At 43.9% G+C, this 14,742-nt stretch overlaps 1 protein-coding gene across 1 annotated transcript; it reads right to left on the bottom strand.

Annotated features, from left to right (window-relative positions):
- Positions 1 to 3,445: 3,445 nt before the first annotated feature.
- On the bottom strand, positions 3,446 to 7,596 carry LOC100822494 (transport inhibitor response 1-like protein Os04g0395600). Its single transcript, XM_003579605.4, has 4 exons — positions 6,563 to 7,596; positions 5,400 to 5,895; positions 4,489 to 5,305; positions 3,446 to 3,946 (listed from the first exon to the last, which is right to left on the bottom strand). The coding sequence occupies exons 1-3, from the start codon at positions 7,012 to 7,014 to the stop codon at positions 4,526 to 4,528; spliced, it is 1,728 nt and encodes a 575-aa protein (XP_003579653.1). The 5' UTR covers positions 7,015 to 7,596; the 3' UTR covers positions 3,446 to 3,946; positions 4,489 to 4,525.
- Between the last annotated feature and the right edge of the window lie 7,146 nt (positions 7,597 to 14,742).

The following is a 14,742-nucleotide window of genomic DNA, read 5'->3' as shown; positions in this document are numbered from 1 at the left end:
CATTTATGTATGATCAGATTTTAAGATGATTCAAGCCTTGCACGTGGAGGAGGAGAGTTGCAGCAAGATCCATTGCCGTTGATTTCCAATATCAAGAAGAGCGCGAGGGAGGAGAGGGAGGCTGGCGCACCACATGAAGAGGGGGAAATCAACCAGCAATAGAAGTTGTCGTGGCTAATGTTAGGACAAGTCCTACGACACGTCAAACAAGTCTAAGGCATCGGCGCACGTCGAGGAGCATCTGACACACATACGGCTGCGTATGACATGGTTTATTTGCCTAAGTGTGAGTTGGGCCTGCATGCTCATATTATGGGTTGAACCCAACGTTTTGGGTCAGTTTGTATCAAGTTTGGATTGGACCAAGTTCGAGTCCGAGTCCTTTAGTTTGGGCTGAACCCAACGTTTTGGTTTGTATCAAGTTTGGGTTGAACCAAGTTCGAGTCCGGGTCCTTCTAGGTTGTTGGACGTCCACCACCCCTATATAAGTTGAGGGGTGCCCACGATTAGGGTTAGACCACGTTTAGTTTATTCAGAACCTTTCATTGAACTGCTACAAGCATTCGTCTGAAATTATATTCCTTTTTGATTCGATCAGGAATTTTACATTCACCACTTTGTTTGTATCTGATGTTTTTGCTACTGAAGATTCAAGTGTTATCTATTGTCCATTAGGAATTGGTAGATTGCGGAACCGCTTCGTGGTCGGCGGTTACGTGTGCAAGCGTGTGGTGTTGCGAATATTAACTAGGGTTGAGAATTGTTACATTGGCAACTAGGGAACAGCCAGATATTCATCAGCGTCTCGCGAGTTATCGTCCATCTACAACGAGCTCAACGAGAAGATCGGGCCACCTCTTATCAGTTTTTCTGACATGTCAACCTCTTATTAATAAAACAGTTTCTTATGCTAGCGACCATCTCTTCACACAAACCAACACAAAGTCATTAACTCTCCCACACAAAGATATTAAATAAGTGCTACTTTAGATACACCTGAAGAGACAATACATTTGGGATATGATTTCTTATATTATGGGCTAAGAGACAGTAAGGGACGATGCATTGAGAGTCGCCTCAAATCAACTATAAATAATGGAGATACCCGATGACATCACAATCCGCGAGATCCTCGAAAAGACGTTTTGGGAAGCCGGGACAGAAAAATCCGCGGGTATGCTAGTCGCGAGGTAAACTTGAAGCGGCCATTGAGATACTTGAGACCCATGAATAAAGACCCGATGCTCACGGGACTTATCGTACTCGAGGAACGAAGGAAGGAAACTTGTCTATAGAGAAATTCCTCTGCGGGTTATCAACTTCACAACTTACGACATCCCGAGTTTATTCCTAGCTTGACATATGTCATGACCCCTTTGAGAATGCTGATGGGAGAATGTTTGATGAATAATTATTCCATTGTAGAAATATACGATAAATGTTGTGTAACGAGTACACTGGCCCTAAGCCAGGCCCATTCAAGGACCCACCAAGCTCCGAGGTATCCTATGGAGCCAGAAAGAAATCTTGTTAGATACTTCGAAGGTAATATACGGGTTTCACTTGTATCTTGCTAGGAGACCTGCCCCGCCAGACATGTAGTTCTGCAAGGACACGTCGGGGTAACTGTTAAGCGCCCATATAAGAGAGAATGGCCAAGGATCTTGTCGTGGTATTCTCACGGCAGGTATCATCATGAAGGAGGATTAGGGAAGGAGCGAGACGGCGTTAGATCGGTGGACGAGTTCAATCGGAAGAAAGGTTTTCACATGCACATTATGGGATCGCTACACGTCTAGGATAATTATCTTAGTTTACCAATCAATGTCGGATCGCAACTCTCCAAAACAAAGACTTGCCAACCAAGAAGGTGGTAGTGTATTAAGGGACCCGAGACCCCGCAAAATACCAAGTCAACTGTCAATTCACATGGCACAAACCGTCCAAGACCTAGTTTGGCCGATCCAATCTTGTGTCGTTGTAACATTCTGGTAATAATACAAAACGGGACATATGGCTATTAGGCCACGTACAATGGTTGATAAGACTGTCTTTTTTTATGTGTGTTTCGCGTCATGTCGAAAACACAACAAAACATGTCACACAATAAGTTATCTGTTAGTGTCATATCTTACAATGAATGTTTAGATGAATAAAATTAACTAAATAAGTGCTAGGAAAAGTTGAAATCTAGTATAATGAAAATTTTGTCTTATTTTTGTCTTATCATTTTTGTGAAAGTTTGATATTGCCGAACTATGCTGCGCTGAACTTATTTTATAATTTGTTGTGAAAAATTACACACGAAAACATAGATAAGTTGGTTAGTCAAACACAAAAATAAGCAAAAGTTAGTTGAAAAAGCTGAATTATCATAATCACCTCAATGCCAAACTCACCCGAAGAGATCATCTTTTAGCTAATAGAAAGCTCAACATTTTTTTTTCATTTTTCTCTCTTTCACATCAGCAATTATCATACGTGTCATTGCTAAAAAAAAAGGTTGGCGTCACTCATTGTACGCACTTTTACCTTCGATCCCTGAGGACCTAAATACTGGTAAGATCTCTCTCTCGTCAGCGGTTCATACATTGTCACCAGAATATATCTCGGCGGAAAATAGATATTTGCATCAAAGTATATGATTTTTGCATGGCGCACAATGTTCAGAAGGACTTCGATTCCCCGAAATTTATTGATCAAAACATAGATTCTACAGCACGAGCAGAAGTGGTGAAGAGAGCAAGCCTGAAAAATATGGATGCTTGCGTTTTGCTGATACGGGGATCACACAGGCAGGCAGGCAACCCTTCTTCGCTGTGGGGGATTCCTAGCACGACTTCGACGGACCTGAATGAGCCTGATTTGACCCGCAAGTACACGTGCAATAAATTAATCCTGTGCATGTCAAGAGTTGAGTTGAAGACTGAGAGTGCAATAGTGCGTAGGACGGAAGCGAAAGCAACACGTTTTTGTCTGTGCGACCAGGGCCGGGAAGGCAGAGGCAAGTGCGCGCCCATGCGCTACTGCGGACCGCGACTGGACGATGCGCCGCGCCTGACAAACAGGCCGAGTGGGCCGGCCCGCGCTCCCTTTGTCTTGCTCCATTCCCACCCAAGAAAGAAAAAGAGGAACTCGATTCTTTCTCCGATGATTCTAAAACAAAAAAAAAAAGCCTTTCTCCGGTCGCCCTCGCACGTTGCCTGCATCGTACGTCTTCCTGCCCTGCCGTCCGCGTAGCGTACTTGTCTGCCGCCGACTGTACGTGCAGGCGTGCAGCAGCCATCCAGACTACTGCCCGATCCTATCCTCGTCATCTTCCCGGCCAGATGAACATCAAAATAACACAGATTAACAGATTTAGCTTTGATTTAACTGCTTTCCCGGCTAAACAAAAAGAAAGGACGCGGGCAGCAGTAAACGGTAAGAACCCCCCGAAAGGAAATGATGAAATCACGGTACTACCAAATTATTCCAGGCGCTCAATACATTCAAGGGAGCAACAAACTAGCCATCGCCTCGAAATGTTCTTCCGGGACAACTGGACAAGGTTCAAACAAACAACATTACAACAACAACAACAACAACAACAACAACAACAACAACAACAACAACAAGCGCAACAGCCAACAGCAGCAGCAGCACGATGCACTGTGGCAATGTCAAAAGCAAATGAGATAGGTACTGCTACGGAATACAGGGAAGAAGAAAAAAAGGGAAGTTGGGGGCGTCCGATTGGTGGTCCTCTTGAGAACGCACAGGGTAAAGGCAGGGCCATTGGGTGGCCATATGACCAAACGCTAAAAGGGAATGATGGATCCACGGACAGAGATGCTCCAAGATAAGGGGCACACAGATGCGCCTTTTCCTGGCCACCGCAAAGGGGAGGGAGACACCCGGAGGACTTGCCACTGTCAGCCCGGGCCTGCCCGATTCCGCCGACCATCTGTAAAAGTAATCGAGTGGAGAGTCTCATGAGATGGGGATCATATCATGCAATATATCATCAGGCTCTGGAATCAGAATGAATGGTCAACATTAGCACTATGGGTAGCTACAATCTACTGAGAACAAAACGAGCATACAAAGATTTCATAGAGCAAAGTTGGTTCAAGAATCATTTCAATCTTTCATTAATAAGTGGGGTTTCATTTAAACAACCTTAGCATAAGCCACTTTACACTGCATCTCTTATTTTGGTTAGAAGACCATATGGTGATGCATGCTTATGATAACTACAAAAGAGGCTGCTATCCTAGGTTACTTCTGACCTAAACATCTAAGATGACATAATGATCCACAAGGGCCTATTAATGAATAATCCGCATGTTGTTGTGCACACAGTACATGTCTACAAGATCAAACAAGCTGCAGAAGAACAAAACCATGCAAGTTGAAACAGTAGGTTGTAGAAGCTAGAACAGTACCAGTGAAGCCTTGAAATAAGCAAGATATTTCTAAGTGAAGGAAAAATTTGAAAAGGGTTACCTATCAGAATAAGATATCGGGCAACTCTCAGCTAGCTCTATAGAATTTTAACAAAATTTGGTGCATCATCCCTTCCCCCGGCAGTTGTGCGGTAAACATATAGTTTGTCCACTTTGGGGAGCCCTCCATGGTTCTCATCCATTTCATTGTTTTCATCTAGCTCATTTATGACCTCCACATTAAGCATTGGCATCTTTGATGCAAGGACTTGGCACCCCTTTTCTGTGACATTGCACGATGACATCCAAAGGGATCGCATTGTCTCATACTTGGCAACATTCTCCAAGAGTGCAGCATCACCAAATGGGCTATCTCTAATCTCCAACTTCCTCAGATTTTTGCATCCTTTCATAACATGCATCATTCCTGCATCACTATCTCCGGCAAATGCTATTGAAAGCATCTCAAGTTCTTTTGCATATGTTCCGATATACATGAAAACCTTATCCGTGAGAAGGCCTGATATTGACAGTCGCCTTAGCCCTTTGCATTCACGAACAATAGCACCAAAGCCTTCATCTAATGGTTGGTTTGTCATGGCATCAGGCTTCCCCGGCTCAAGAATACAGAGTCTGAATCGCGTGAAATTTGGGCAGTTCTTAGCTATAGTAATTAGTGCAGCGTTGGTCATTTGGTGACAGAAATAGAGCAATGAGCTCAATTTTTGACAGCCCAAGGATATTGCAACAAGTCCCTCTTCAGTCACCGGGGAATACCCAGCAATATAGAAGTCTGATGGGAATACCCTGAGTTCTTGTAGATCCTTGCAACTGGAGGCCACCACTTGCAAGCCCTTATCCGCAATGCAATCCAGTACCTACAATATAAAGGATGAAGACTCAAAATCAGTACTGCCTTGTTCTAATCAAGCATAAAAATGGGGAGTCGAGTGCAGAAACAAGGTAACTCACCCAAAGGCGTTGGAGTTTCACACAGTGGCTGATCATTTTAGTGAGATCGGAAGAATCAAGTGTGGGAGCATAGCTTAAGTTTAAACCTGTTAGTTGCGCACAAACAGGATAAATGAAAGGGAGGCAGAAAGGGGAAGCATCCCAAAATCCTGACAAACTCCTTAGCATTTTGCATTTATCAAATGCAAGGGCCAGCCTGATGTAGGACTCAGTTTGGAAGTCATCTGCCAAATTCCCAGTCCCAAGGTCCTCCAAATTAGGGGTGCGCATTAATATCTTCGAGAGTGTATCTACGGGTACAGATCGATTCAATCTCAGACTCCGGAGATTTGGGGACCTAGCAACAAGCCTCTCCAATGAACCAGCATTAACCTCCCCCTTGATGCAGGCAAAATTCAAGGAGACAAGTGATGTACAGGAATCGGGGAAACAGGAGAGCCACCTTGGCCCTCGGTCTTCCACTTCATTTTCCTGTAAATCCAACTCCCTCAGGAGCCTAGACAATAGATAAAAGATAGAAAACAATGTCAGCGTATTAACCAGAAAATCTATGTAGTAACAGTAAGTTTATGCCATAACAAAATTGGGCAATAACACGTTAAATAATTTAATTCAACAAAAATTGCATTCTGCCCGGGCAAATAGTTGTGTGCGAAATAAGCACGACAGTAAAACAATAATCCTGGATGATTGTTGTAACCAGGGCATAACAACACTAACTCAGCCTGACAAGTAAAATGTATAGAAGAGAACAACTGATCGGTGTTAAACACCTAAGGAGCCAACTAAGTACATAAAAAACATGCTACATGAATTGAAACTAGCATGTAAAAGCTCTACAACAGTCCATAAAACCGCAGATACCACAAATTTAAACAAAACAAGATGTGAATGCCCTGCAAAGATACCTGCATTCTGTGATTTGGGAGCCTGTAGATAAATGAACTGTTCAACAAATAAAAATCGATCCATTCATGCAGAGGGATAGATTTCAAAAGAAGCATAACTAACAACACAGAAGGCAAGAAGCCTCACGGCTATTAGAAAAGAGTATTATCATAGGAATTTCATATTTCAATTCTTAAAATTGTAGACCATAGGATCTAGAAGTACACCACCAAATTGGAAAAGTATGATGCCTTAAAGATTTTAAGTACACTCACTTGCAGTGACTTGCAATAGCTGCTAGCCCATCGGTGCTGAACCCCTCGCAGCTGATTAGGATGAGAGCCCTGAAGCGTGGAAATGTTTTAGCTAGCAGCTCAAGGCTCTCATCCGTCACCACCATCCGCTTCATCCGCAGCTCCTCAAGACCCACACAGCCCCTGGCTGCTGCCTCAATCCACGGAGCAGCATACCCACCCCAATCAGGTGGCACAAGGTTGAAATCGGCAAAGTGTGGCTTTCCTTTGACCGTCAGTGCCCGCATATTAGGGAAACGCAGAACTACTCGCTCAGGACGAACAGCGTAGCAGTTCCCCACAAAGACAGTACGACGGCTCAGCCTTTCAATCTCATACCACACCTTGCATACAAGCGAAACTGTGTTCCGGTCATGTTGACCAGGCAAGAAGCTGAATATGTGCTCCACCACCTCCTCAGGAAAGTAGGTCATGGTGCCTTCCCCTAGTACCACCTTATTACTAGAGCTGCTGCAGGGTGGGATCTGTTTCCTTGCGGCCTCCAGGTTATCAAGGTTACTCAAAAATCCAGAGAAATCAACACACAAGAGCTGGGAGCTTTCACCTTATTTACCCAGAGCACGGAACTAAGGCTTGGGCAGATCACCTCCTGCCAGATTTGGTGAACAAACACAAGTAACAACCAATGGCAAGGGGATACCAGAAAGCAGCATCATTCACTTCATGTAGCAGGGCTCCAACTGAAGCAAGGGCACAAAATGGCTTCCAGATCTGCAGCTAAAGATTCTTCAAAAGATATTAGCAGTTACTGCATCTGTCATCCGTACCCGATTTAGGCATGCGAGCCCCAACCAACCCAGAATGGACACTGGCCAAAATGAGGCGGGAGGACTGCGACCCCTCCGGCCAGATCTCTCTGCCCAAAAGTGAGAGAATCGAAGGGGAGATCAACCTGCGGTGGACGCGCGAGCGCGAGCGCTGAGGAAGACGAGCTAGGGGGCTGGGGCGGGGCGCTCGTCTGCGGGATGGGGAGGAGGGGTGGCGAGGGGGCTGGGGCGCTCGGCAGCGGGATGGGGCGAGGAGGAAGACGAGCGACGGAGCGAGGGGGGCTGGCCTGCTGGGGCGCTCGGCAGCGAGATGGGGAATTTTTGCTGAGGCGTGTGACATGTTACCGTCGCAGTCGGCCTTATCATGATTGGCTCCTTGAGATCGCAACCCACCAGACTAGACTCCTCCGAATTTAGCTTCAATCTAGTTTCATGACCGATTTGAAGGATGAATCAACAGTTGAATTGTTTTTAAACAGAACAATCACATGTACTCGCTCCGTCTCATGTTAAGTGTCGAAATATTCCATATATATATACACGTATTTGAGTATATAGATATATTCACATTTAGACTAACTTGAGTCAACTTAATATGAAACAGGAGGAGTATAAGAATATATGAATGATACGAGTATAAACTCGCAGAAACTGTGCGTAAGAATTGTTAGTTATTCTGATTAATTTTAAGACAAGTAATATATCGCTGTTAGATGTGCATTTTTTATCGACTCTTTTGGATCTGTGTCTGCGTCTCTTTATTAAATGAATTTTGATAATATAAATTAGCCTAACGTTCAAGAACACCCAATAGCCTAGAGATTTTGTTGCTGGGATCTAACCAATGCATTAGGGAGTTTGTATGGATTTTACGAAACCATAAGCTATGGCTCGAAAAACCAATTCAAAGGTGCACCAAAAGTAAACAATTTTTTTCACATATGCAAAAAGAGCCCATAAATGAATGCCGAAACCCTTTGCGTGCTTGTAATTTTGGTGGGAAAAGATGTACAATTACGTGTAAAAGATTTTTTTGCTTTTGTAGAGCTGAGATTTTTTATGAAACTTTACAAGCACACACATCCATATTATCATATTTCACTTTTTTAGACTTTGCAAATATTTTATGATTTTATTGTAATATTGCGCATTTTTTAAGACATTTGGTCTCTTTTCAAATCCCGTCCTCGAAGGATCATGATATCTCAATATTGCTTCCCTTTTATTACCGCTGGTTTCTTTAGCAAACTCAAGATATGTCCTAAATTTTTTAAGATATAGCTATGTCTCAGGCGCTTGATTTTGAAGCAAAGTGCTTAAATCTCAGCCGACGCACCGAAATTGTTGGATTAAGATATGGGTGCCATCCCCGCTCTCTTCTCTTCCACATGCTGTTGTTGGGTAGCCAGCACGTCAACTGATCTCTAACAAAAAAAACAGGCAACTTTCCCATAGCAAAACCAAAATCTTTATCTAATGAAGGAAGGAATCGCTGAAGCTCCCTGAAAATACGTATAAATCACCTGCAGCACCATTCGCGAACGCACCGTGCTGGTGCCCCAAAGCGATGAAAACCAAGAAACGCAAATGGTCATGTCATATACTCCTGCCTAGCACACTCGACTGTTAAATTGCGTCCTTCGACTCGGTGATTTTTAGCTGCAAGCAACTGCACCAGAGTATAATAATAAATAATCCCTGATGATTGATCAGAACATATGGATGGATGTGTATCAGCGGCAGGCAGGTAAAATGACCTCAGCCTCCTCCTCCCCTGTGCTTTGTCCAATCACCACCGTCAGCCCTCCCCTTCTGCCCGTCCTTTTCATTACAGATAGCGTCAACCACCAATAACAAAAAAAAAAATCCATCAATGTGTATCTGGATTCTGGATGGATTGTAATCGCTGGTGATTTTGCATGGCAAAAGTTTGCTGGTTAATCGCAAAAGTTTTTCGTGTGGGCTCAATTTGTACATGTATCAGCAAGTCTCGGAATTTCAAATCGGGCGATACAAAGAGAGAGTTAGGCCATGGAACGAATATGTGCGCACTTGATCTAAATTCAAAGTTGAAATAAAATCACGTGTAGGTATATCCTATCCATCTTCCAAGTTGATCGATTGGCCTTGTACTTTTAGGGGGGAAATAATTCATCCACGCTTTCTTGCTAGATGGAGTTACTTGCACGACTGAATCTTTGTCATATAAAATTTTAACGAGGAAACATATGAAAATGCATGAGGTAGTCCAATGTCCTGTTTCCCTGCACCTACGTATGAAAATATTGCTTTCAATTTTGCTAAAAAAATGGAGTACACCGTACCATAACGCCAACAAATTAATTAAGGATACCGATGTTGTCAATGTCCCATCACAACGATTGTTTTGTTTTCCAAAACATCACACTCAAGCGTGAGATTGATGGCACAACATTTTTGTGTGGCCTGGGTGTCAATTTTATGATTGGACTACGCTGGACACGTGGATGATACTGAGTTGCTGACATGTGACGGACGGCGGCACAGCAATCTGGGCACGTACTCCGTGCCGTCATGTGTACCCTTGGTTTTTTTTAAAGGGCCCTCCTTCATTAAAAACAACATGACAAAAGTCCTACACAGGATTACAACTCGAGGTACAAACCGGTCTGTGAGAAAATTAAAAATTACAAACAAGACCCTTAGGTACACGTGGGGAGACGCCGACAGGACGGATCGCCACACACCTTGAACGCCTCCTCGAGCTGCCACGCCGGTAAATGGTACCGGCCACCTGTCCATCGGGAAGCTTCATTGCCGACCGATGCTCAACTCGCCGTCGGCAAACAACAGAATTGGCCGCCACCGGCAAAACGAAGCACCTTCTAGATGACTACCTGCCTCCGAGCACGGAGGAACAAATAGAGTAGTCAAGGCAAGAGATGTTGAGGAAGATCGAGCCACGGCACCCACAATAGGAGATTCTGACACCAAGAGACCATAATGAGTAAGCTTAGACGGCGACGGAAACCGAAGCTTGCCCCTGCAACGGGCTGAAACCACCAGACGAAGGTTTATATGGAGCCGCCAAATCTGTATGTTGAAGGCCATGCCCCGGAGCCGCGACGCGGGCCTCCAAGCAGGAGGTTGAGAGGAGCAGCGGCAAACAACAACACAGATGCAACGACCAGAACTAGTCCTACTTCGATGCAGGTGATTGTAAGGAGGCGAATCACCGAATAGCAGTGAGAAGGGGACAAGAGATTCAAAGAGAAATCATGCCCCAACTCCAAACTAGCCCACAAGATCTTCAAGGCGATCATGGATGTAAGATCAGAACAAACTCGCCAGGAATAAAGATTTGTGGAGAACAAATCTGGCGAAGTCATAGGAGAAAGAAAGCAGGAATTTATTTTGGATACTACGGGAAGGGTCGTAGATCCAGCGCCAGCAACCATGAAATCCATGGCAACAGAGGAAACCATATCTAGACAGAGGCTTTTATTGAAAAAGGAATTCAGATCGGAGGTCGAACCATTGCCGTGCAGATTAGGTAGCCCGATGCAGATGACGAAGGCAAGAACGACCAGATTGACGAGCAACCGGTGCTGAAATTCCTCTAGGAAACTCTCCTAAGGCAACTACTTTATATAGATATCACCGGAGAAAGCAGGCTCAACCCCCCCCCCCCCCTCTCCAGAGAGGAGGCGGAGGCACGGCTCGAGGACTTGGAGCTGTAGCAGGGGGCTGGGAGAAGATGAAAAGGGGGGAAATGAGCCCTCCGTCGCGTACCCTTCGTTTTCACCAACAGCTTGCCGAACAAAGGTAAAAAAGTTCTAATCAACCTAGCCTTGTATGTCCTCCTTCGTTAGCATCACGCTTATAAAATTAAGCGAAAAATTCTGCACAACTGTTCCATTTAACACAACTGCTGACAAAATGTATTAAGGGGTTTTAGTCTACAGATAGTGCTCCGGTTTATCAAGGAGTGGTATTTTGACGCTTGATCCAAATCATTCTTTCTCCATATGAAGGTTTGTCGGATCTTGTTGTTTTTCATGAGGATCGCCATGGGAACGTGGAATGCCACTAGCCATCAAGGAGAACACTGATTTGGCGAGCGAAATCCTTCTAGCTTTGGAATTGCTACCAATATATTTTTCTCGTCACCTCCTCTCTCTCTCCCCACAATGTGTAACATACTTTTACTGTATGTTTATATAACATCTATTTTGTTGGAGTTAAAATGGATGGTTCCCTGACGTCAAAATCCTCTCATCGTAACCTATGACAAACAAGATTGGTGCTGAAACCATCCGGAAATTATCGACACCACTTCCCATAGGCCTTGCCACAACAGAGAGTTGATTAGGTTATGTAATTATGTGGCCCAAAATTGATACGGTTGATTGGTATTCAGAAGCACTTCTACATGTAAAGTTTTATGCAATACAAGAATTCAATTCTGGGGACTGGAATGAATCAAATCATGTCCTATAGAAATCAAGGAGGCGTCAAGCAACACTCCACACCAACATTTGTTGTCCGCGTGATACCGATCCAACAATCCCACACCACCCCGAGTCTTAGAATACGAACCAAAGCAAGGTTAGGAGAGGTTTACACTTTAATAACTTATGTCCCTGGGCACGCAGGCCGCGCAGGTTACAAGGCCGGCGCGCTCGGCAGCGATCAAACCGCTGCGCGCAAGTGTGATTTTGGTGCCCCGACGCAGCGCAGCGCCGCGCCTCGGATTCCCAATAGAATAGCGTCGCCCGCCATCACATCTATCTTCTACCAGTTTGGCAGGCGAACGGCCGGCAGCGAGGGCGGATGATTAGAATACCAAAAGCAGGCAGATGGCGTGGGAGCATGTGATTAGGGGCGGCGTCAGCACGGGCGCACACAGCTGCCAAGCCAGCGCAGCACCCTGCATGTGCATACCATGCTTGACAAGAAGGTATATTGCAATTTGCAAGTACAAATTAAGCTCTCTCCATCTCGAATGGAGAGATAGCATCATTAGCTGGTAAGGAATGGCCATTGCCTTCTATAGGCTCTAGGAGCCCTAATTAAAGGGCGGTTTTCTTGGCGTCAGCACATTTTGTCTCTAGTGTTGCTATCTGTACGAAAATTGTAAAATATCTCTCCTAGGCATTTTCAGTCATGAGCCTCAAATGGAGTGTAAGCCTATAGCGATTTGCTAATTAGTGCCTGTTTCTTTACTTTTTGACACATTAACGCACACTTCTGCACTAATTAATTTGTTTATATTACTGGACAACCAATTGTTGTTTCGATATGTATGGCCTACTGAAGACACGACACGCGGTAGGGTTTGGTAGAAGATTGAGACAGCGAGCTCACAGGTTGGGGAAGAAAAATCACCACTAGGTATTTTCTTTATCTTGAGATAAGACTACCCCCATTCCTAAATGTTGGAAGCCCTGGCTTTCTCTTAAATTAATTTTTGTTTTCAAGTTTGTCCAAGTTTATAAAATAATATCTACAATATCAAATAATTACTCCTTCCAATTCTAAATTCTTGTCGTGGTTTTGAACTCACTAAAATATAAAGATATATATCAAGATATATTTAATAAAATTAATTTAGAGTTATAAATGTTGGTAGATTTTTCTATAAAGTTGATCAAACTTTAAGAAAATTGACTTATAACAAAGACAAAACTTCTTACATCTAGAAACAGAGAAAACATTTGACAATGAAAGCCAAAAACAAAGTATTGTAACATCACTTCAAATTATTTCTATCTTAACCTTACCTTCTTGAGGTAACTATTTTACCCCGCCTACAAGATTAACTTATGCACACATGTGGCAGTGATAAAACACACCAAAATATGGGAAGCAGGAAAGTTGCGACAGAGAGGGGAAAAAAAATAGACGGAGAATGTAGCTAAGTTGATACCAACCATAAGCATTAAGATAATGGTGCATTTGCAACTAACCTAAGGGAGATCCTACCATGCATAGATCCACAGCAACCTCTGCCTCTACTCCCCTAGCTAGGACATTTGATGGACCAAAAGCAGACTTTTATTTCCAAGCAAGGATTAAGAAATAAAAAAGATTCTGTTCCTGACACACCTTAACCAATCAATTGCAGAGCTAAAGAAAAAAGCTCTAGAGGGCGCATAGAAAGGTGCTGCTACTGCGTATGATACTTTAGTTAGCGGTTAGTAGTAGCACCCTGTGATATTCCATGAATAAGAGGATGTTTGGCCTTATGCCAGATGCACTCAATCACACCAATCAGGTGAAATGGAAGTTGGAGGCACATATACTGGCAGCTGGGTGTACACTGTTTACAAAAAGAATTCAACGATATTAACCGCAAAAACAGTCGACCTTCCAAATAGACTCAGAATATGCTATCAGAAGAAGAAAATCATGACCCTCAAAGAAAATCATGAGCCAGGCCAATTGGATAAATGCTGAGATGATCGAGCATCATCACAAGGCTTGCATGCAGATCCATCATCACCCTCCTCCATCCAGCTCAACTCCTTTCAATAGCACATCAAAACAGATGACATCATTTATATCAGCAAACACATGCACATCTCTCACACCTTTTCACCCAAGAGGAGCAGGACTGGGGATGGGGATCACTATCCTGATGGCTGAAACGCAGCATGACATGGGGGAAGAAGTTATTCTGTGAGACCCAGTTCCAATCATGTGCACAGGCAAAGGACCACCAGGAAAAAAGCGAAGCTTTATTCATCTCTGGTCCATACTGATCTCTTAATCAGCTACTAGCAATCAACCAAGGATAGATAGATCGATGGAATGCCACAAAAAAGAGAGGGGGAAAAGAGGGAGAAAGAAAGTGTTGATTGATGGATGGATAGATAGCGTATCAACTAGGAACACATGGCAGGGCCCTAGGCAAAATAATGCCGGTTTACCGGGAATAAATGCTGGTTCAACGAAAAGATGGCAAACACACGGGACATTCATGTCTGCACATTGAGAAGCCACTAATGTAAAGACTGCTGCTTGTAATAGGAGGGGCCAGGCAAGATTCAGGAACTGACCGCTGAGACAGACGGACAGGGGCCTTGGCTGTAAAGGGCATCGCATCCCATTGCCTTTAGTCATGTAGTAGCATGTTGTCCTGTTCTTTACTGGTGGAGTGCATCAGCAGCCATGCCTATTGAGTGTCTGATGATGTGATGATCCTCTCTGTCTCTTCTTCAATCAAATGAAAGATCACCACTTTGTGGCCGGGTCGGTTACTCTTGAAGTTTAGTTTGCATCCGGCAGATTTCAACAAATAGATGGCATTCTGTGGCTAAGTGTGAAAAAAGACAGTGTCAGGAATTAGATATCTTAAGCTAGCATGTTAGTCCTTTACCTGTAGACTACACA

The sequence above is a fragment of the Brachypodium distachyon genome, chromosome 5, assembly GCF_000005505.3.
Source record: "Brachypodium distachyon strain Bd21 chromosome 5, Brachypodium_distachyon_v3.0, whole genome shotgun sequence".
NCBI classification, from domain to species: domain Eukaryota; kingdom Viridiplantae; phylum Streptophyta; class Magnoliopsida; order Poales; family Poaceae; genus Brachypodium; species Brachypodium distachyon.
Note: the sequence above shows the minus strand (reverse complement) of the source record. Positions and strands in the feature narration are given on the sequence as shown.